At 36.7% G+C, this 25,446-nt stretch overlaps 1 protein-coding gene across 1 annotated transcript in view; it reads right to left on the bottom strand.

Moving 5' to 3' along the window:
* Window positions 1-24,825, bottom strand: part of HDAC9 (histone deacetylase 9) — a 423,755-nt gene extending 398,930 nt beyond the window's left edge. The window contains exon 1 of the mRNA XM_029961711.1: window positions 24,731-24,825. Coding sequence (XP_029817571.1) covers window positions 24,731-24,749 — 19 coding nt within the window. The 5' untranslated portion in view covers window positions 24,750-24,825. The remainder of the gene's footprint in view (window positions 1-24,730) is intronic.
* Window positions 24,826-25,446: the final 621 nt, after the last annotated feature.

Raw genomic sequence — 25,446 nt, forward strand, 5'->3', positions numbered from 1 at the left:
AAAGAGCCTGCAATTACCACCATGTGGTACCCTGTATATCTGTGCACTCGAATATAAGAAGTGCCTATTATCTGTACTGTTACAGACTACAAAAAGTGCACCTTCAAGGCAGTACAGCAATTTACCAACGATGGTGTGTCTTTAAATAACTACATTAGAAGAATGAGCATTAAACAACTTTTAATGGTTGCATCTATAGAAAAGTTTGTGGCACTAAGCCATAGATCTTTCTCATCTGAAATTTATATTTAGATACATAATTTCTTTTATCCGTATACCAATTTCTCATTGTTACAGAACATATGCTCTTCCTCAAAATAACTTGCTATTTTTGTACTATTACTCAGCCACATACTTCCACAAAGCTGCAAGTGTTACTTCAGATAAACTTAGTGGCTTTTTGGCTAGTTTCCATGTTACTTTAATAACAGAAAAAAGACCACCTAGTGAAGCATGATTCTGTATCCCCTCCACCAAACTTGGGTTTGCTTTGCATGAGGGCAGTTATCAGTCCCAAACTGACTTGTGGGGATGGAGGGGAGGAAAAGGTATAAATTCCTGCACATTTCCCCTTTGGTAGAAGTCCTTCAGACAGGAATGGTATCATATCCTACCTCTTAGTAACTCTGATGACTTTTTCTGCTATTTTAAGTGCTTCTGAATGCAAAATAGTAGTGATCCAAATTGTACAATTATATCATCAAAGGGTGGATGAAAGAATGTTAAACATTCACAAGATTTAACAAAACTGTTCACAAATATGAAAAGCATCTCTCTAAATCTTTGATTTGATACATTTAGCTATAGCAACTTAAATTTCAAATGTTTTTCAATAAATTACCACTGCCTCACTAATTGCTATTCAGATGTTATGCAATCTTTGAATTTCATAGCCCTGCTACATACTACCTCTTGCAGAACATTTTTGCATCAGCTGTTATCATTAGCACACCAATGCCATTTCCCTCCCCAATCAAAAATATAACTCTGCAAGACATACCCTTCAGCAACAAAAAGTCTTATTTTATATTTAGAAGTAACTTATTGCAACCATAGAGATATGTGGGGTTTGATATGTATTTTTTAAAATAGAGACACCCCACACACTTCATATAGAAATAAATATTTCAGTATTCTTCAAAATGAAACAGCAGCTTGTTTCCTATGAGATTTGAAAAACAAATTGACAGTCTCTCCATTTTGATCATCATGATAGATTCAAATTTGCACAGATATGGAAAAAATAGGAATTTAGCAGGATGCAATAATACTAGCTGGTTTTTATTCTAAGTGTGCATGAATTTCTTACCAACTATATGCTTTCTTTTCTGTCTTAGAAAACTATTTTAGACCACATTAAATGGAATTTCATCATATAAAGTAATATATTCTCATGCAAAAACTCTCATTTGTTCAATCACATCATTTGTACATATTTTACTCAATACTGCTGAAGTCTACAGAACCAGAAGTTTATCATACAGGCATGTAAATAGTTTCTAATCTAAAAAAATTCTATAAATAAAAATAATTTTTACCCTAGAAATTTACTGAATCCTCATTTCATAATGTTATAAGCCTAAAAAGGACTTGCTAAACTTGGTCATTTTGGGCCACTGACCTTCCTGTCTAACTCCTTCCTGAGGAAGCTATAAAATCCCTGTCCTGCCAGATCTTCAACATGTTTTGAAGAACAAGATTTCCATTTGTTTGGGGATGTTCTGAGAGGAAACACACTTCTCTCAAGAACTGCTTAAAGCTACAGGAAAAAAAAATGTTTTGGACATGGGAATTCTGAAAATTTAATGCAAATGAAGTTGCTTCATCACACAGTGAATGTATCATATGCTGTTTGCACAGCTCCATTCCAGCAGAACCATAGTTCATTGGGTCGTTTCTGGACATCCAACATGAATAAACAATCTATAAAATGTTGTGAACTTATTTTTCTCTTGCATGTGTCTTACCACTTTTTAATATCAGTGGTTTTTAGCCTCTTTTCCCTACAGTCCTCAGAGATGATGATTATTAATCTACAAAAAATTCTCCTAAATGGTTTGTGATCATAAAAAAAATTGATGGGACACAAATGTGTTGCTAGGGAAGCAACCTCCAGCTGGGGAGGACTGAAAGACCTGAGAAAGGAAATACATGTTCAACTGCTCCAGTAAAGAACCATAAGAGAAGGTCTGACCATTTTGAGTGTTAACCCCACATTTAACAGAAATGAAACTATACTGTTATAAATGTATTTCCATTAGCATTGTCCTATCAATATTAGCTATCCTGTAAGCAACTTTAGCAGAGTTTTCCACATTTGTTATATGACTCCTGTTAAGGAGTCCTGTTATATGAGTCCTGTTAAGGACTGCTCCACATTACACAACTAAGCAGGATGCAAGAAGCTCTAAGGAGGAAGTTGAGGCTGTTCACTGAGAGGCAGGGAGGGGACAGCAGTAATGTACTGACCTTCTGTTTTCACTTTTTCATACTCTACTGCATTCCAACTGCTACTGGTAAGTAAATTACTTGGCTTATTTAAAGCTAGCAGAACAAAAGCAAAAAGCGTAATTGTCATGCTGGTATAGTCGTTAGATACCTACTCTCTCTTATCAAGTTATTCCCCCAGTTTATCTGCCTGGGAGTCAGATAGCTGCCTCACATCACAGCACAGCAGGGCCACTATCACTTACTCATTATCATCAAACCACCTGCAGCCACACAGACACGGCTAAGCTGGAGTATTCTTTGCCCGTCTATATCACTTGGTCTCCTGCTGGGAAACTAGCCTGTTCTGTTTTCACAGAAGCATAAGGTTAACACAATATGGTTTTGCTGCCATAGTGCTGCTGGCTAGCAGAGTAATTCTTTTCAATATTAGACATTAATGGGTAGTTAATAAAAATTTTTTTAACACTCTTGTCTTTGCTGGGCAAATTTTTATGAAGAAATGCTTTATTAACCAAAATATAACTCCAATAAAAATACAAATAGCAGCAAGACAGTAAGTGCAACATTCGTCACATGTATGTGAATGATCTTGTAGCCTGAAATGGGTCCAACTGTAAATTCATAAGTAATAGAACAAAAAGTAATATGGAAAACAATTAAGCATGTATACACACTTGAATCAAAGCTCAGTTTGAATTTAGTGTGTTTGATCAAAAAATTAAAACATAATCAAAACAAATTCTAGACTGAAATTTTTGACTGCATTTTGTTTAAAAGTATCCTTGTCCACAGTTTGAAAGTGCTAACATTCAGTTATTGAAACTATTCATTCTTCAAAAGTAATGGAGCTGTGCCTCTAAGAGAGCCTTCAAATATCTCAATATTAGTTTGTCAGTTTCTCTTCATTAAGTGATGATGAGCTGGGATCAGATTACCAGTTTTTTCTTTTTAAAAAGGAATAAACTACAAAAACTCTTAATTTAAGAATTAGGAAGTCAACAAAGATAACATGGGACAACTTCAACTAATTGTCAGATGAAATATAAGATAACATAAATATCTTCATCAATATTCCCAAGCAGCTGCCCAGGGAATAGTAAGAAAAGAATACTCGCCTGAACAATCTTCAGACTCCAAACCCTTTCCAACCTTTCCAAGGATCTTTCTGAGATAGATATGATTGTGGCTAAGAAACCTTCATGCATTTATCCCTATGGAATTGTTCAGACTCCTCTTAGACTCAGATAAAAAAAAATAGCACCTTACTTTGTTCTGAACCTGTCTCCTGCTAGCTTCATATGATACCCTTCAGTACCCCACGGGAAGCCCAAGCTTGAGCAGCCTCCCGGCAGGACCTGTAAATCCATGGGGAGAGGAACCCATACTGGAGCATGTTTGCTGACAAGGCTTGTGACCCCACAGGTGACCCACGCTGGAGTAGCCTGTTCCTGAAGGACTGCACCCTGTGGAAAGGTACCCACACTACGGTAGTACCTGAAGATCTGCAGCCCACGAGAAGGACTCATATTGGAGAAGTTCATGGAGGACTTCCTCCCATGGGAGGGACCCACAGTGGAGTAGCAGAAGAGTGTGAGGAGTCCTATCCTCTGAGGAGGAAGGAGTGGTAGAAACAATGTGCGATGAACTGACCACAACCCCAATTCCTCGTGCCTCTGAACCTCTGAGGGGAGGAAATAAAGAAAATCAGGAGTGAAATTGAGCCTGGGAAGAAAGGAGAGGTGGAGGGAAGGTGTTTTAAGGCCTGAGGTTTGCTTTCACATTACTCTACTCTGATTTGACTACCAAGACATTTAATTTCTTCAAGTGGAGTGTTTTGACCATGGCGGTCATTGGTGAGGGATATATCTCTGCCCTTATCTCCATGCACAAGCCTTTCATTATATTTTCTCTCCCCAACAAACTGAGGAGGGGAGGGATAGAGCAGCTTTGGAGCATCCAGCCAGGGTTTACCCACCACAACTGCCAAAGAATGTGGCTATGTTTATGCATGCCAGTAAAAAACCTGACAACTGATACCTGAAACATTCATTTGGCCAACATCATCCTGTGGCAAAATACCTCCAGGGCTGACTGACTCCATACATGTGAATAATCAAAAAAAAAAAAAACCCACCACGCAAAAAAACCCACCCAACCAAAACAACAAAGAAAACCCACTAGAGTATTTAAATCATTATTTAATTAATGTGTCTGGGACTGCACTCTCCTGGTTTCCTAGAACTGATTCCCAGTGATTTTGTTGTCCAGTTTTGCCAGATCTTTAAAATTCTGAAAATACAGCAAAACTTCCATTTTCTTATAAAATAGCATTTTAGGCTCAAGTCTACTTAAACTTTGACCAACTATGAAAATGAACCGTTCTTCAGATAAGAGCCTTATCTGGTTATCTGTCTAAAATATGTGCTGTTCAACTCCTATGTTATGCATTATTGTGATTGCACCTCTTATGTTGTTAAAAAAAAAGGTAAAAAACCCAAACCAAACCAAAAAAAGAAACAAACCCACAAACCTAACATACTTTACATTACTTGCATTTATTTTTTAAAAGCATGGAATTTGACACAAATGCTTCAGGAAATTATTATTGCTTATTAAGGAAAGCATCTTTCTCACAGTCCTACATTCACATTGAAATAATCCAAGAATTTGTCAATCACAAACTATTCAGCAGATACCAGAAACACAGTTTGGCATGCAAAGAAGTATTAGGAGTTTGAATGACACATTTATTGATAAAATAGGAATATATTCATTTTAAGTGTATATTTCTACATCCCAAACCAGATTTAGTTTTCCAGCTATAAGAAAACTTTTTGTAAATTCATATTCAGCCTACTGTTATATAACCTGTTATATATACTGTTAACTCCTGCAAGTCTTACATTTTTTGATAAAGAAATCTTCTACCAATAGAAAAAAAAAGGTATGTTGGTGTACCAAAATTCAAACTTTTGAGCTTTGATTATGAATATTAGTAACTTCTTTAAATTTAATAAGTAGTTTTATCTCTTCAAGCACGACATGCTGAATGCATGTTTAAGAAGTATTTGCATTTCTTTTACCTTTAAATTGTTGGCATTTCCAGCAGATTAGAATATAAGTCTGTAGGAATCGAGAGATATGAAAACTCAAGCCCTGTGAAGCCATTTTCAACAAAATTATTTTAATTCATTCAGGATAGAAATGCAAATAAATCTCTTGAACACACACTGAGCACAGAAAATTGCAATGAGACTCCAATATGATTATTATAACATGAGGTGGAATGAAGAGAAGTATTAGTGTGGCAGATGGAATTGAGAATTTCTAAGGATACAGACATCAGATAAGCACTAACGGGGTCACAGTGCCTTTGAATCCAAGGAACAACAGTAATTTTCAAAATAATATCACAAAATTTAACAAAATACTACAACTTTTTCAACAACAAGCCCAATATACAATAACATAGGTTAATTTAAAAAAAAAAAGATTCCATATTTTTAATCCAAGAAAGATGAGAACCACTAGTATGTTTTATAGTTACTCAGGGCTGAGAAGACCTGGCGTGGGCTACAACTGTCAGATCTCATATACCCTCCTTTTGTCTCTTTCTCTTTCCTCTCAAAGATATTTTAAGGAAAAGTAGGAAAAACGTCTATCAGATGCATCAGGCATTTTACTTCTGTCTGGGAGGAAAAGTGACAACAACATTTATTCAAATATGTTAAGCTTTATAGAGATATATGGACAGTGGAAGAGCACACAGAAGTAGACACAGTACTGAAAGTTATTGCAGAGTATGCACAGAATGAATGTGTTTACACACACCATTACAGTCAATGAAATTAGCTACATATCCACCAAAATAAAACTGCTGAAAATGTAATTATTTAGCATATATAAAAAAAGGCCAGAAAAGAGATATCCCTTCCCTCTTTACTTTCTACTGTCATCGTAATCTCTTGATTCTCAGAGGTTAAGAAATAATCTGCACTTATTTCTTTTGGTATTCTGCTATTTAAAATATTGAACACTACTAAAGAAGTATGGAGTTTGGGTGTTTTTTTTTGCTTAAAAATACATATTTGGGGGAAACTCTGACTACATTAAAATTTTATTCCAATATTGATTAGTTTGGGTATTAATTAACAGCTATAGATCCACCCTAATTAATATTAAAATGGTTTCATTTACTGAACCTCACAGATATATTTCTTCTTTTACTACATTTTTTCTGACAAATGATATGGAAATCCCTCAGCAAACTCTGCCATGAGATCAACACCCTTTCAAATACAAAATGGGAAATGTATCACTTTAAAGGTTGTAAGAAAAGATAGAAAAAAGCAACCAGATAATGGTACACTTCAAAAGATACACTGCACAGGAGGGAATATATTACCAAATAGAAGAAGAAGCTCAGCTCTTTCTCAATAACTAGCCTGAACTAACTCACTTCATCTGCTTCCTGGTCACTAACTATGATTAGATACAATGGGTTCCCTCCCTTACAAATACCAACATACTTTAAATCAAAAAAGTATGTTTTTTTTTTCTTACAATAAGAGAGGGAGTTTGAAACAACCAAAAAAGCCCAAAAACTCAAACCACACAAAACCCATGTGTAACAGCAATTCTAGAAATTTCGTCTTAAATGAAGAAGAAATTCAGAGGAAAATCAGAATATTCGCAAAGAATCCAGACTTACTTTTAAAAAAGATTAGTTAAACAATTTCAACCATATTATGGATACTCATTCAGGATTAAATTAATTCCATACAGTTTAGGTCACTTCCAAAATAAATTAATATAAATTAAATTAAGGAAGCCAATTTGAAAAGCATTCTGAACAAGGATTTAATGCAATCTGATGAATCTGCTTCAAATCTAGTTAGTGCAGATTAATTTTTTGAGTGTCCTTGTGTAAATAAGCCCAAGGACCTCAGAAATGCTGTCACGCAGAAAAACCTGGATAGTTTTAAGATCACACACTATAATGCATGCAAGACCCTCTATAATAAGTATAAGCCTTTATTACAGCTTTATTTTTTTTCCCTGCTTAATTTTGTTTTAAAAGGGGACATTTGCATTTAAATTATTAAATTTGGATTTATTTTTTTTACTTTAGTAAATCACTTTCTCTCTTCTGGTGGCAGTGTTAAAATGAGGACAAGGATCTACTTTTAGACTAATGTTAAAAGTAATCACAGAGTGAGAATTCCAGCTAAGCCTAGAAACAGTCATAATCAACCACTATTTCCACATTTGGGAATATTTACTTTTATATAGAAAAGAAATTTAGCATTTTTCAGAAAAACACAGGTTTTTATTCTTAAAATATAAAAAGAAATAGAGCACTATATAAAACTTATCATCATTTCCTATTTTCAATGTTCAACGCTTATTTTTATGTAGGCATAAAACAATCTTACACATGGCAAATTAATATGTTCATTTACTCCCATGTACAAATTCAAGCAGATAAGATATTCTAAAATTATCCATCATTTACAGGAAACACCAAGATTACCTTGCTTACAACAACTCTCAGGCCATGCACAGCAAGAAGGAGGAACAGAAGTTTCTGATCTGAACACAGAGGTCTATGAACACCAGACAGCCACACAACTAAGGCCCAGCTCTGTCAGCTTCAGCTGCCTTTACTTTAAGAAAGGTTTGGGCTCTGCTACAACAGAACAAGGGAGAATCCTGAATGGTTAACTAAATACTTGGGAAATAGTGAGTAGCAACTCTACCTCCTAGTAGCCTATCTCACTTGTGCACCAGGATGGTCTTTCACACCTTCCATCCCCTAACTGGCTACACATTATGCTGCTCCTTCTATTCTATGCTGCTTCTGAGGCTATTTCAGTCAAAATGTACCAGATTACCAAAACCCTAATGTTTAAACAAGGGCTGGTAGTGATAGGACAAGGGGTAGTGGTTTTAAACTGAAGGAGGACAGGTTTACATTAGACATTAGGAAGCAATTCTTTACAGAGAGGGTGGTGAGGCACTGAAACAGGTTGTCCAGAAAGCTTGTGGATGCCTGATCCCTGGAAGTGTTCAAGGGCAGGTTGGATGGGGCTTTGAGCAACATGGGCCAGTGGAAGGTATCCCATGCTAAAAACATCAGAATGAGGAATTCTTCCTTGTGATTCCGCTTAAGTGAAATATTTAGGTACTTCATGAGCCATTTGTGAAGGAAGTTACTTGAAATTTTAGAAGTTAGAGTACAATCACCAAATTCAGAAGTCAATTATTTGCTCTAAATCTGATCAAAAGCATCCCTTCCTGCTCTTCCTTCCCTTAAAAGTAACGAGCTCCCATTGCACAAATAATGTACTGCAAATATCTTTAATGGCAGAGCATACTTCTTTGCTTGTACCCATTTAGATCTGACGAACAGCACAATCAACATAAAGCTAATTCTATGTCTAATCCTAATCTCCTCAACAGATAAGTGTGAAAGGGAAGAAAACAGTAGATATGGAATGCATTCTCTCCTCTACCAGACTCTTAACAAAGGAAATGCTGCAGTCTCAGCCAAAAAGCTCATGAGATCTTATTTCCCCTTCCTTTCTTGTTCTCCTGTTTAGGAGTGGGTCATAATTATCCTAGAGGTAAATAGAGCAGTAACCATTTTTAGGTCACTGACAAAATATTTCAGTGATAAAGCCTGGAAGCAATCAAATCATCACAGAGCTTTTCCTACAGCTGGGATGATCTAAATCCAGGCACTCATCAGTTTAAGACTAAATGTCATGTATACAGGTACTTAAAAATTCATCTGCACAGCTTTATCACTTCTGCTGTCAAAAACTAGTAAATTCTTGTAATTTGATTTCAACCTAAAACATCTCAGAAACTGACTCTAAGTGTTACTATTTTAAGAACCACTTGTAAATTGAACCTGCAATCATGTTCAGGCAAGGACAGATTTGCAAGTTCTTAAATCACTAACAGTTTCACCCAATAATCAAATAAACCAAACAAGAGCACTAAAAAAAAAAAAAAAAAGAGTCAATAACTGCATTTTCAAAGCACTTTTGAAAGTTATTTTCATACTGAAATGCTTCCCAAAAACCCTGTAACCTAGAACTCTGCTTGGTTTCAATTAGTATAAAAAATCACAGGCCACAGAGAGACTGATTATTCTACTTCCTGTAGTTAAAAAAAAAAATCTCATGACTCATGAGTATGACAGGTGCAATAGAATTAAATTCGATGGGAGAATGTCACACTACCAATTTTAGACAAATTTGCATTGTAAATATATTTAAATATAAGCATTTAGGAAAATAAAACAAACTCATCTTACCAACCCATCTCTAAGTTAGTTCAGGCAACTAGGCTACCATCAGAAACAGGCTGGAATTTTTGTGTAGTTTCTCATAGGAGGCTTATATTTATAAGATGTTGACAATTTGCATGGTAGACATTGAAGTTGAGAAATTCTGGGAGATTGGATGAAGCAGAGAAAGAAAAATCCTTATTGAACAGAAAGAAGATATTATGGAGAAAAAGGCATTTCATTCAGAAAATGTAATTTTTCATTTAAATACAGTAAATAGTGCTAAGGCTAAAAAAAAAAAAAGGCTAGAATATCAAAAGAACATCAAGACCTTAACTAAATCCAGTTACCACAGAAAATGCCAAACAGTGATGCGAGAAGGATATGGAGACATTTAATCACTCAATATGACTGCTTTATGCCCACTGGAAGTAATTTATATCATCTGCTTGTAAGGCAGGCACCTTAATCAATCCCATCTTTTAAAAGCCTTTGCTTAAACCCAGACTCATTTTTTGGATCTTCTACAAAACTGTCTTCATCTGACATCACTGCTAAAAACCTGGTGACTTGCTTTTCAGGTTTGTAGAGCTTGGCTTTAGCTACAATTCCTAAAAGAGGCTGCTTCCTCAAATACAGTCCACCTCCTTCCCCCACGTTTTCCTATAATCGTAGGTACGTAAGTATGAGATTGAACAGCAATTTATGTGTGCACAGTTAGAATGGTCTGAGGCTGTGCAATTTCACACTACTCTCCCTCAGATGCAGATCAGTAGACCTTGTAAATAGAATTAGGATGATCCTGCAGTTTGAGGTATTCACCTCCAAGACTCCCAATCAAAGCATAATCCCCTGTCTCAAGTAGTTCCAAATCAAATAAAGTAGACTTGAGCTTCAGTTTCCCACTTCCTAGATTAGTCACTGAGATTCCCAAATACAGTCTGAACACAGGTCCCCAGCAGCAAGCTGATGAACTGTGGAAACTACCAAGGCTCAGAACAGGTTTGGGTTTTAATATCATCAGTTAAGCAAAAGTGTGCAAGGAACCCTTTCTGAAATCATATGGGCTGATGTTTGATGGACATTTGCCAAGTATCATTCTAACACACTTCCTGTACTTTATATAATGCCTTACCCCTGCAAACTTACTCCACAGAAGTCCCACTGATCATTACACTATTAATTTAATTTATATTGTTCTTCCCTTGCTTTCAGTGGGATTGTTCCCAGAATAAGAGCCTTGCTGTACAAAGATGCAAAGTCATAATCCAGCTCCCGCTGAATACAGCTGTGAGCAGTTATTGTGCATGTCTTTGAATTTAGTATTATGTAAGCTTCCTTTGGCTCACCCATGTGGAGAAATATTAAAATAAATTAACATTTCACTGGCTCTCTAATTGGAAGTGTCTGTTCGAAACAAATATGTTTATCAAACAGTTTGACTGGGAAAATACATTACTGTAGCTGCAGTTACCCAAATTACATGCTGTCTAAAGCAAAAAGGGCAAAAGCCATCTGGCTCCATATAACTTACATTTTCTAGACAGCTTGCAGCTGGTTCTGATTAAGCAGCATCTCAGTACTCCCAGAGATCTATTTTTAACTCTGCAACTTTATTTTTAGTGCTCGCACATCCAAGGCACATGGTGTTTACATTAATAAATGAACAACCACCTACAGTTAAGAAAAGCTTTGTGCAATTCTTGTGGCACACTCACTGCACAACATAGATGGATGGTTAAATAAAACATCATGTGTTCTAACTAAAGAGACCTGCCCCACCTCTTGGCTATTTACAGGACTGCAGAAACCATCTCTGGAGGGCTTGAAGGGCAGGAAGACAGTGATAGACAAAAGGATGATTTACGTCTTCTGAAGTAACACCGGGTGGTATGTTCTAGAAAGAGAGTACATATCTCTTGGCCCAACCCCTCCTCAGAAAAATATCTCTCCCCTTTTTTTTTTAATGGAATAATTATCAATATACAGTTCAGAATGACTGAAATCTGCCACTAAAGCCCTGAAATTGTCAGAACAGTGGATGCTGCAAGCACAGGAAACTTTAGCAGAATTTTTTAATTTTTTTTTTTATAGATAGACACACATACATACACACACAGAGTTTACAGATGATTTTTGATTGTAAAATACCAGATCATTCCTGTACCATTGAAACACCCCTTTCACAAGGATATTAAACACATGCACCAGAAAGGTTAAATGTACAACATGTTTTCTGATTCTTTTTTAAGGTCTCTATATTTTCTTTCCATGGTATCACTGAACTCCAATATCATAACTGAGGGGGTGGGGGGAGGCTAAGATCAATAACCAGCTATAATAAAGTTAGTTAATCTAAAGCTAAACCATGCTTCAATTTAAAAGATTAATTCCATTTTGCATGTACTTGCAACCTATTCTATTGCACAGACTACTATGTACGTTCAACCTCCTCCCCCTCTGGTTCTTTACTCTTCCAAACCAAAGCAAGTAGCTGCACCAGACAGCGTGAGTTGTCAAAGGGCCTTGCTAGCACTGTTCACAACAGTATGTCCCCAGAATTTGGTTCTGGATGGTTATACCGAAAGAACTATTAATCCTGAAAGTAAAAGATTTTTACTACTTCCAGAAACACTTCCCAGAGGTAAGAAGACACAAAACATAAGAGAAGTAACCCAGATTTCCTTTTAACGTGCAATTAAAAGAATTTGCTCTTCCAGTCCATATCCAGTAAGCTACATCACTAATGCAACAGACTTTGAAACTAGTGCCAGCTAAACACCTTAGAATCCCATCAGCAGGAATGTTTTCAGCACCATAAAGTACTGACTAGCTGTAAAATCTTAGCCCATTTTGAAACAAATCTCCATTTCAGCAGCTAGGCGTGCAGAGTACCAGAGAAGCTGATCCCAGTTTCCTTGTGACACTGAGGACCAGTGCTAAATGGAAGGGAAGCTATTTCCCCAGGAAGTTCTTTCAAAAAATTTCTTTTCCTTACTCACACTTTAGACACACTTATTCTCATGTATTCTAAGGGGTTTGCATGTCTTCTCTATATGCCTTTTTTCTTATGTCCTTGTTCCATATTCTTTTAAGCCAAGTCCAGTGTTTTCCCCCTCCGTGGCTCTTAATGTCTCCACTCTATTTCATTTTTGCTTCTTTATGTTGCTTTCAAGCCACCGTGTCACTGTCTTTCTTCTTAATCCTCCTCTGCATGCAAATGCTGCATTTGTTTCATTATTCAGTTGACTGGTTGGGGAGTTTCCTACTGAAAGGACCACATTATTAAATTCCAATGTACACAGATCTGCACCCCAAAGACAGCCACTGCAGCTGTGTCTCCCTTCCAGACAAATGAATGGCATCTCCACAAGTCTATAGGCACTCCTAATCAGCTAATCAAAATCAAAACATCTTTTGTCAATCTATCACAGATTCCTTGGATGGTAATGGCTTAAGGAGTACTCCCAGGAGCATGCTTTCTTGCATGTTTTGTGAGGGATGGCAAATAGACCTCTCAAGTGTATGCAATAACATGGTGCAAAAGGAATGTCCTAATATACCAGTCTGAAAAGCTAAAATGTTGATGAAGTCACAGAAATAGCACAGGGAAAGGTGATGCAGTATTTAATATAGCAACACTGTGTGTTTTGAGTTCCTCTCTCTTCTACTCTTCACAAAATAGCTGAATAGAAAATACAAAGCACTCTGTGGCTATTTCAGGATTTTCCTGACTTACCTTACATGTACTTGTGAATTTGTCAACAAAAAAAATTGTCTAGGGCAACTGCTGAATGCTTCAATAGAGAAAAAAAGAATCAGGATCGGAGGCAGCTTTTGAGCCTTATAAAAGAAAGCTCTCTGCATCCACAGCAACTACTGAAAGCTGAGCTGGGGATGACAACGCAGAAAGAATCGCATCTTGCCGATACCATCCGAGGATTCTTTCTGCTGTGCCTTTTGCAACCAGACTTGTCTATCTCACATTGGCCTCTTTAGCCACCAGCGTGCTTGTAGTAAATGTGGGTAGAGCCCTTCCCAAATCTTCATTCGCGAAGCCCAGCCATGATGATGATATTCACTTTAAGTCACTAAAGATATACTTCAAGGCTACAGAAACAGCTGCAAGCACCTTAGGGGGAACTGTGAAAGATATCTGATGTCTGCTTTCTTCATGCAGCTTAAAGTTTGTGTATTGTGCACTGGCCTTTACTGCAGGGTACTGCCTCAAAATAATAGTTTTAAAATACAATGTAGATTTTTTTTTAATACAACTGATATGAGTCACACAACACAGAGCATACACAACACTTCGTTGTCTCCATACTTACAGAAAACCTTTTTATCCTGTACCATGCCTCAGATCTGTAATCCACTGAGAATTTCCCACTCGGGTCAGATAACTCTCCATTTCCCAGTGTAGGACATCAAGAATACAGACAACATGAAACTTGGATAAATTAACAACACAAACATTCAATTTTGAAATACCTGTAAACTCTTTTCTGCACAGCACAGATGCAGCCTTAAAGAGCAGTACACAGACAAAGCCACGTGTGATGAGTTGTCATCTACATCACTCATACCATGGCAATGTCCTGCAGTCAAGCACTGAGGGGTGCAAACTCTTATTAATCCATAATCCAGACAACTGAGAGTGACTGCAAATCCAGGGATATTAAGAAATGAGAGATTAATAAACAATAAGTACTTGCATAGTTTTACTTTTATGTACCAGAAATTTTCCTGTCACTTCCAGGTGGTACGTTAAGAATCTAAGAGAAAATTGAAAACAAAAAGAGATTCAAAATTTTGATCTACAAAAAAAGGTTAAAGAAATTAATTTTTACAATCTAGTAAAGAGAAGACTGAAAAGAAACACTAACAAATGCTACCCTAAGAGAAGAACACCGAACAAGTGAGGGGGGGAAATAGCATGGCAGATGTCACTAGTTCTTATGTCTTCAGATCAAACAGCAGTTAATTACAATTGGTAATAAAGGGAACTTTGGGTAGGAATTCAGAAATTTTAAAACAGCTCAGTGCTTTGTTTTGGTAGAAACTGCCAAAATGCCAAACCAGAAATTTTAAACTCAAAATATCCCATGTATAATGAATGGGAGTTTTGTCCAACCCTCTCAGATTGCCTTCCTTTCTGCCAGAATTTCCAGCCAGAGACCAGTAGCTGAAGGAGACTCCACTCTTGGACAGACATTGAGGTTGACAACATCGACAACCTGCATCACAGCCCCTAGAACTACAGTCCACATCAAAACTGGGCATTACCCCAGGACCCCTGACAGCTGCCCAGCTTTGTCATAACTAAGAAAATGTAAAAATGGAAGGGATGGAGGGAGGGAGGGAGGAAGGAAGGAGGGAAGGAAGGAAGGAAGAAAGGAAGGAAGGAAGGAAGGAAGAAAGGAAGGAAGTAAGGAAAGAAGGAAAGTGTTATCTAGGTATTACACGACAATCCTCTCCTGCAGAAAGTAACAGTCCAAAGCAAGATCTTTTGTGTTAATCTGTTTTAAACTTCATTAAACTTTCAAAAGAAATTCTGAGTTTACAAATCTTGCATATCTAAACTGCAATGCTAAACAGAAACAGATATAACTTATAGAAATATAAACAAGAAGAGTAGAAACCTTGTGTTTCTAAGTAAAATCACACATGGAAATAGGTCATCAAGGGGGACCTTGGAACTCACTGTGGTGTTAGCATTTAAAACTGAAATTTGTCTAGTCTTCTTAGAGATGATAATTTAAAAAAAAAAAAAGTCCGGAGGCAGGTCCAAATTATGAGTTTGGTTCACCAGATACAACAAGAGTTTGGATCTACCCACAACGTACACATCATGGAAAGTATGAAGTAAAGTATGACCCACCCACCTCCAATTTAAATCATACCTTGAGCTCCCTTTAGACATTCATTTGCTAAACGCTACAAAGGAGTGCTTCATTTCTAGACTAAGATATTCCATACACTCTAACATTTTAGACTTTGTAATGAAGTTTTGAAATTGCCACCAGTTTCCAAGTCAAGGTGCAGTGAAACAGTCCTGCTTTTTCTGAGTTACCGAATCTGCAAATTACCTGTTATAAGTGTTATAATTATCACTGCAGAAACACTTATTCTGCAGAAACACATCTGGGCTGCCAGAGACAAAATTAGGAGGTGGTGTGTGGGTGGGAAAACATTAAAAGTTGGCAAACACGCCTTTTTTAGGGTAGTCAATATAATGAACATTCATGCAGCAAACCTACCAAATGAAGAAACTAAAATAAAGATTTTATTCATGCTGTTTTATCTAACTTTCTGTATAATGCCATATTCTAGAAACATAGCCTTACAAAAAATGTAGCTCTTATAAATTCATATAGGACAATATTAATTCCATAACCTTTCAACAAACCATATTTCATATACTCCTAACTGCTTTGTATTGCATATATCTTAATGGCTGTGAAAGAATGCCTGGTGGGTAGATGCTGATCTATCACTTTAAAAGTGGTATGCTGTATAACAGACAATGTGACCTTGTTGGTCATTTCTTTCAGCTATAGAGTTCAAAAACAAAAATGTTCACTCAGCATCCAAATTCTGCGTAGACAGAACTATGAACTCTTAAAATCCATAAAAAGCCAGTAAAGTGAAGATGTGTGAAGAAGTCCTTAGTATTTCTCTCCAGCTTTTCCTAGGTCTAGGCAGTCCCATTAGACAGTTTTGGAGGCTGACCATACTTCTCCTGCTCAAAGATCACTCATGATCCTTTCTTTTCAATGTAGGATGAGTTAAACACACTTTTTCTCTTCCCTCTTCCTTCCTTACCTTGCCAAGACCATTGATTGTGTGGCTATGTAGTAAACCACAATGAGAAACCAATCCAGGCTAAAACCAACTTTTTTCTTGGGAATAGCTGAGCCTGGATCAGTTCCTGAATCCGTTTCGTTCTGTGGCCACACAAATAAGCATACCTGGCACAACTGAGCAGTTGTGAAAAGTGAGAACAATGGGCAGGCAGTCACCAGAGCTGCTTATTCTGGCACTGCCACTGAAAAAGTCATATCTCAAAATGTAACCTCCCCTTGTGGAGGAATTGTGCAGTTCCCTGGCTAGCAATCTCCCACCTGCTCTCCTACCCTAGAGGTGACTCTGTCCTGTCTTCTCCCCCCACTAAGACAAACACACAGCAATGAGTCTTGACAACACATCATTTGGTAAGTGATTCAAGTGACACAGCTATTTGATGAGTAAAATCACTCAGGAGGTAAAGTGTGTTTGCATCAATGCAGGGAAACATGAGCATCTTTCACACTACTTGTATTTTAACACATAAAGAACCCTGCTAATAAGGACACTGTAAAAGGATTTTTGTTGCTTTTATCTGGACACAGAAACAGCAATTCTCCAAATTGAAATGTGAGGATTGACACAGACAAGAATTAGGAAAGCAACTGATTTGCCAAACAGAATATAGCAATGAAGCACCTGGAGAGACCAAATTTTACTTTATAGACTCTGAGCTATATTAATCAGGTCTTCTTAAAAACACAATACCCCGAATGCAGTCCCCTTCTCCCCTAGGACGTGGACCACATGGAAATGGCACAAATGACACATGTCAACTGCTGAAATTACATGGAGACAGGACATTTCTTTTATTGAGCTCCTTCAGATTCTGACTTGATTTGGAATTACAAAATATTTTTGTTCCCAGAGCAATTTCCTATACTTAGGGAAGGCTTTACAGGTTAAGCTAAGGAGTTTGCTTCAAGTAAAGCCAAGTTTTCATAAGGCAATGCAGGATGCTTCCATTGTGTAAGCTTCCAGCAAGCACAATGACTTTAGGATTACAGACAGTAAAATAATAAAAGCAGAGTTGGTTAAATATTTCCTGTGAGACTGGAATACAAACTTCTAAGTTTGGAGGCTTTCCAAACTCAGAGTGATAGCAGACTTCTATTCAGTAAAAACACATGAAAATTTTGTCATACACTTAGTGACAATCAAAGCAACTTCTAGATGGCTGTTGGGATTTATAGTTTGAAAGGATGAGTCAGATGAGGAATTAGTCTCCCCACCATTATCCAGCATAATCCAATGGTTAATTATCAACACTGCTATAAAACACTGTATTTTTCACTCTATAGAGAGAATGCAATCCTCTGATCTGCCTTTCCTAAGGTCACTCAAAGTAACATATACATTTACCTATTTAAAGTTCACTAGACTCCAGTGAAAGTGTAACTGTGCCATCTTGGTTTAATGAACTAATCATAGCAAAAATTATGATAACTCTAAAAGACAGTGAAATACTGTGTTTTGTTAATGGACAATAAATTTGATGGTTATTTCTAGAGGTGCATGTTCTAAGTGAACACTGAGGATGAATTATGTACTCAAAATGAGAAAATGTTTTCACCTCTAATTTAAAAAAGCCATTCTGAAGAATCTTTATAAGCTTTATAAAGCTTTCAAGATTTATTCCCAGAAAGCTAATTTAGCTGCTGAAGTGCTAGTGGTCAAAAAGTCAGACCACTGCTTTGACTACACAGACCAACAAAACAGTTATTTTTAAAGAGAAATTCTCAGACAAAACCATTCGGCAGCCAATATTAACAACTGATTCCTGGAAGAAAAAAAGCAAGATAGTTCTAATCTTCAAGCACAGTATCTGTTTGAATAGATAGGAATTTTTATGTATGCATAGGTTAAAGTTTTTATCACCTTAAAGCACTGCAAATTCATAGTAAAAAATACTCTTCAGAGCTGTTTTCTTCAGTTAAGCTGAATCTGCAGAAAGTAGTAACTAATTCCACAACACACTGTCTAGGCGTTGTCATTATTTATTCACTTGAAACCTGAAGAGTTAGCACAAAATAATAGACTTTCATGAACATGTGCAAGTGTAAGTACACAAATAAGGGCAGAACGATGACACTTTAATGCTTTGATTATCAGTTTTAGTTGTAAGTGGTGTAAATTACTTCTAAGTAAGTAGCTCAATGTATTTACAAATTTTAATTACTAGCAAGTGAACAAGATGATGCTTTCTTATCCAATGCATGCACAGAGCATTTTATTCATTATTTGGTAGTCTTGTACATTAAATCCCCAGTGGCAGAACACATTTTGAATCCAAATTTTTCACTCAAACTAGTGAATTGTTGGGATTTTACCTAGAAATACCTAGGTAAGGATGTCAGGCTTAAATTATTATGAGAAAAATACAGAGAAAGTCTGTACAGCAATGACTTTTACATTTCATGAGGGTAAAACTAAGATTTATGTCAGACTGAAGCTATTTTGGAGTTCTGTAAGGAGATTCAAGAGGTCAAAATCTGAGCTGAACATCTGAGTCGTGCTTTGCACTGAAAGTTAAAAAAAAAGCAGAGAGTGCTGTGGGGGAAGAATCCTTCTTTTATACACTTCATTATGGTTGAGTTTGTAGATTTTATTTTTTCCTTTTTGATATCTTAAAGAGCTGCAGTACTCTGTCATACATAGACAGATAGACATAGATAACATAACTATTAATCCTGAAAGTTACTGGGCCATACTCAGTGAACTCACCAAATATATATCTAATCCAGCCTGTGATGTATTCCTTTTTTAATCATGGAGAAGTCATCACAAAGTCATCACAAGAAACAAATGTATACTATTCCTTCAGTCTACAGTCAGAGATCCAAAAAGATCCATGCACTTACCTTTCATGGAACTAAAATAGGTTTTAGCCTTCTGGTATTTCATTTACTACTTTTTTTTTTTTTTTAGACTGAAAGTTCTCATAAATCTTTTAACCAAAAAACTGACAAATACATTTTAAAGTAACATACATGAGTATTTATCAAAATATTCATCTGTTCACAGAGACAGTTACTGGACTGCAACATAACCTTTCACTGCATTTTAGTTTTAAAACCATAGTGAAAATAGCATTTTGGAACATTTTCTATACTTAGCCTTTACTAATATGAGGAAAATTATTTGTAAAAATGCAGAGCAAAGCAGAACAAAGAAACAGGGGGAGTCAACTTCACAGTGAGGAAAAATAAGCTGTTTCTCATGAGGAACAAACAAATGCCTATCAAAGGAATTCAGAATCAAGATGATAGAAAAGTGATCCAGAAGAAGGAACTTGCAGAATTTAGCACACAACTCCTTTCTCTTCTCACTCAGTTTATTAAGAAATATCACTTTCTATTGACTACAGTAACAGGTAGCTCATAGAAGGTACTAAAGACCTGAAAAAATAAGTAATGTTGTTGAAGAGTAGAAAGAAGTTTGGACAGGGATTTCCAAAACATTATATATCAGACTTGGACTTTAATTCAGTTATTACCAACAGCTAAAAGACCTGATTTCATGTAGGTGTAGGTAAGTAACCTAGACACATTTTGAACTTGTTCTGTTCAGCAGCAGGCACATGTTGATACACTTTTGAAAACCAAGGACAGTGAAAAGTAATTCCATGAACAACTTTAGTGGTTTTGGTGTTTTGTTTTCTAATAGAATTAATTTCATTTAACTATTCTAATATTGCTTTTAATTTCAAGGTGAAAAGTAAAGCACAAAATCTGAAAGATCTGGGTGATGGGAAAGGCAAACGGGAGAAGAAATGAAATCTCTCTGGACTCATTCCCCTTCTCAGGTTACAAAAAGAAAATCTATGATCTCTGTCTTCACAGAAATATTTATAATTCACCCTTCCCCATAGATGCTGTTTTTCTTTGAAAAATCTGAGTAATGAATATTGTATTAAACCAACACATGATTTAAATGAAGCAATCTCCTGTTCAAATGAGTATCACCCTTTGCAAGGGTTGAAGTCTTTGGAAATTGAGTTGGTAGGTACACAACAGAAACAATCTCTAACTACATCACCATGTTAACAGAAGATTACATTTCAAAGTACTGGAGAGTTAGAGACAGACAACTGCAAAATACACCTGTGAGTATATTAATTCACCACTGGGTGAATTGCGTCCTTGTGGTCAGGATGGCCAATGATATCCTGGAGTGCACAGGGTGTGGTAGAGTGTGGAAAGGTCAAAGGAGGTGATCCTCCCCCTCTACTTGGCCCTAGTGAGGCCACATCTGGAGTACTATGTCCAGTTCTGGGCTCCCCAGTACAGGAAAGGTAAGGAGCCACTGGAGAGGGTCCAGCAGAGGCCACAAAGATGATTAAGGGACTGAAGCATCTCTCTTATGAGAAGAGATTGAGGGAGCTGGGCCTGTTTAGTCTGGAGAAGACTGAGGTGGGAACTCATTAATGCACATAAATATCTCACATGCAGCTGCCAAGAGGATGGTGCCAGACTCTTTTCAGTTGTGCCCAGTGACAGGATGAGGAGCAATGGCCATAAACTAAAACACAAGAAGTTCAATATCAACGTGAGGAAGGAACTTCTTTACACTGAGGGTAGCAGAGCACTGGAAGAGGTTGCCCAGGGATGTCATGGAGTGTCCCTCTCTGGAATTATTAAAAACCTGTGTAACCTGCTCTAGGTGACCCTGCCTTGGCAGGGGGGTTGGATGACAAGATCTCCAGAAGCCCCTTCTAACCCTAACAATTCTATGATTCTGTGAAATAAATATTTTCTTTTTCTGTCCAATGCTTTTTATGAACAGCAATCAGTGTAGAACATGCAACGGCAACAGAATGTAAACATTTCCTTAATGATCTTACAATTTATAACAAAGCAAACATCAGTACCTTTCCCTGCTGGGATTCAGCATTTACTTTACAGCCCTACAGATTAGCAAGAACCTGGTCCCTGAAGGTTCAGAGAGCTGGGATCAACCTAAGAGGCTACAATGTTGTTGCAAGTTGATGTTGCTATGCTGGAAACCCCTTCATTGCATCATACAACATAAAGAAATACTTATGTGCATTGGTGCTGTGAACAAAAATCTATCCAAAGAGGTTCCTCAAATAGCGTTTGAATAAAACATGCATAATTTTTTACTTGTTCCACATCAGGTCTTTCAATGGGCTTTCCAACAATTTAGGTATGAAGGGAAAGCTATTCTAAAGAATATGTATTTTTCTTCACTTAGCACATTACATTATAAAACCACAGAAATCTGGCATAGTGCACAAAATCTTTGAACCTTCTGCAACATTTCAGAATTTTTCATTGACAGAACAAGCCAGCCATGAAGTGGACAGGTCTATACCATTCATCTACAGAGTACCACTGCTTTACAAGTTTGCCTCTTGCTTTTTCTTCATTTTTTTTTTCTGAAAGTATACTTATGTTTCATGAAAACAGCATGTATGAATGTACATACACAAGTTCTCTATATATGTGGGATAGATAAACAGAACAAAATGTACATTTACCATTTTGTTGTAACTTACAACCATGACCCAAAATGAAAATGCTTACAATACATTATGAAAATTTTCACGTCTTAGGTACCAGACACATAGATTGGTATTCAAATGAGGCAGCATTCCTGGTGTTACACAACAGAAAAAGAGTGGGTTTAAATATGTTAATACTGTTTGTATACTGTATGTGCCTAAAGTTTGCTGCTTAGAAATTATTTTAAACTGCCCTAACCACTGGCTGTAACTGAATATAGCAACCTATTCCTTGAAGAAGCTCAAGATTCTCAGGACTAAAAAACAAAAAAGTACAAAACCCTCAACTCAGACAGTACTAGACACATCTCAATTAGGCTTTTGCAACTTAAACTATGTGCCATTAATGCCAGAACTGCCTTCCAGCTTCTTCCAGACACATCAGCACAGGAACAAGCTGCTCATGTCACTGCCAATCCATTAATTTTTCTTTTGGAATACTAGGGATACTTCCTCAACTACTGAAGTGTCTTACAAGCGAAACAACTACATCCTGATATATATTTTAAACCTAAGTAAGAAGCTGAATCACAGGAATCACAGAGTCACAAAATAGTTTGGATTGGAAGGGACAGTCCTTCCACCTCTTCATCTCATAAGGTTAACCCTCATAAAAAGCAAACCACAGGAGAAAGAAAAAGAAGCAATAAAAATTGCCATGGGACAAAGACATATTAGCCACATAGGAAAAAATGCATATTCTTGAATAGGACTGGAAAAGGGGAACTCAGTTACTATGGATGCAATAAGAAAACTTGGCAATTTTTATCTCCTAAAAAATTCTGATCAAGTGTTAACTGCTCACAGAATGTAGAAGACTTCTCCTATCACTGTATTCGCTATCAGTCCATTACAGTGACCACACTGGAACCAGAAATTTGAATGACTGCCAAAAGGTGATAGAACACTGCACAAAACACATCTCAGATTCCCTCAGTCAGGAGACAGAAGAGATGTCACGTGGAGACAGTCAGTCATTCTCCTTTAGTCCATAGTATTTACTTTAAGCAGGATGTGAGACTTAAGCCCAAATAAATTCTGCCTCATTTCCCTTTCACTGAGGGAAAGAAAAATGAGAATCCCATGGCTGACACTGCCCTTGCATACTGCATTTCTGTAAAAGTCACAGAGGTGTTTTGAAATGGTAGTTGAAGTAACTCATGGATTTCAGAGGCAAACTCTAATGATGGGGGACACTAAGGACTAGATTTAAAGATATTTAGGCTCCTACTAAAAGCCATGATTCTGAAGTGTCTAAATACCTTTAGAAGTAATCTGATCATATTGGATGTTTCTTCTTTCTTGTAATAGATTTAGTCTGTAGAAACAGATAGTAAATATGCATTCATGTTTGCTGTCTTCTTTCTTCATAGTAATAAGAGTATTGGAAAATTTATTTTCTTTTTGTAAGAGACAATTTCATTTTGGCCTATTTCCACAGACTACATCTAATAGAAAAGAAGAAACGTTAGAAAGATACCCAGTCGACTGAAGTATCTTTGCATTTGAACTGCATGTTAGGAAAGTACAGGATTATTTCATATTAGGCATTACTGCGATAGAGATAAAGGTATGATTTTCTGCTGAAGCCCTGCCATGTTTTGTATGGATAATTTACTGAATGCACCAAACTGCACTGTAAGAAAAAGAGGCCAAGGCTGAAATCCAGCTATGCTTGACTCTATTTCATGTAAAGGCAGTTACTGCCAGTTTTCAATACTACAATCAACAATTCTCCAAAGGTCCTCACTGAAATAAATTTCTATGAGATAGGGCATCTACAGATAAATACACCTTTAAAAGTACTGCAGTGTTTTTCCTGATGCTTTTATAAGCTGTTTGCACAAAACTGAAGCAGGTTTAAAATAAGCCACCTGTAAAGGGTTATTTTACCAACAGTACTAGAAATAGATACTTCAAGTGTGGGTGAACAAAGTGCGAACCATATGGGATGTTGCACAGATTTGAACTGGGGACTCTCGCTCCCCAAAAGAACTGAAGTCAAGGCATGTTCCATATGCATCTTGCAAGTTTAAACACTGTGTACAGCTACTAATCATTCCCTTTCTATCAGGCGAACCTGCAGTAAATTCATTTTGCAGGCATTGGATAAAGCAGGTTAAGAGATCATTGTTAATTACATATATTTAAAGGATGAAGCTCTGCAGAGAATGCCCATTATGGGCAAATAAGACTTTGGACCCAAAAGGAAAAATAACAGAGTACCATTCACAGTCTTTTTTTCTAAAGAAGCAATTGTGCAAAGGCAGAAAATAATGACTAATTACTAATACTGGTAACTAAAATGTTATAAAATGCCTATTCATGTCCAATCATGACTAATCAGTTTATTAATAAAAACCACAAAAATGTTTTAAATGCACTGTAGGATCATACTGGCTTTACAATTCAACTGTGACAAGTTATCCCCAAAATAACCTTTTATGTCTGTATAGCCATTGTCCTGCTTTATTGTATCGTATCATATCATATGAAGTGCAGTTGGCATATCAGTCACTTGCCAAATTCATTTCATCAACACAAAGAATTATGTACTTTCTAATACAGCACAGTGTTCTGCAGGAGCAAAGTATAAATACAAACAAACTGACCTGGTGTTGTGGAGCTCATTGTTCTTAATGGAATGGTATCTTGTAGACAGTGTAAAGAAGTCGTTCAGATTTTGAGATTTTTCCAGAAGCGGGGTAAATCTGAGTAAAGTAAAGAAGAAAAAACACCTTTGACTATACACTGACAACATAATATTTTTAATGTTATAATTATGTCAAACACACTTAAACAGAACTATATTTAAAATCTCTCACCCTGAAGGTTCTTGCTATCATGTACATTTTGCTGCAAATCCAAGAGCTCATGAACACTGAAAACAAGAATAACATTTAGAAATCCTCAAGCTTCAGAGCAGTCCAGATTCAAATAGAAATTTGCATTACAGCCCATCAATAGTCACATAAGAATACCAGAAAGTGAAAGGATGAACTGGTCCTTTCCCTTTCCTCTATGATCAGGGCACTATACAAAATAGAAAACTTGAGGAAGAAATATCTGGGTTATATCCTGATGGTTTAATTCATAGTTTTACTCTTACTGTAGATGTCTGCAGTCAGCATTGAAACATGAATGTGCAGAAACAGATCTGCATTCAAAAGTCTTTCTGGAATAGCTACTACTTCTGTAAGCTCCCATGTTTAAACAGCTCATGAATAGAACTTGTTGAAATAATTAGCATAGTTGAATGGATCTCCCACAACTAGCTAATGAAATCTCTGACACCACGAAGATAGTTGCTAATAGCGTGGGCTGCTCA

This window comes from Manacus vitellinus, unplaced genomic scaffold, assembly GCF_001715985.3.
Source record: "Manacus vitellinus isolate BGI_N305 unplaced genomic scaffold, ASM171598v3 scaffold_3_pilon, whole genome shotgun sequence".
In the NCBI taxonomy this organism is placed as follows: Eukaryota; Metazoa; Chordata; class Aves; order Passeriformes; family Pipridae; genus Manacus; species Manacus vitellinus.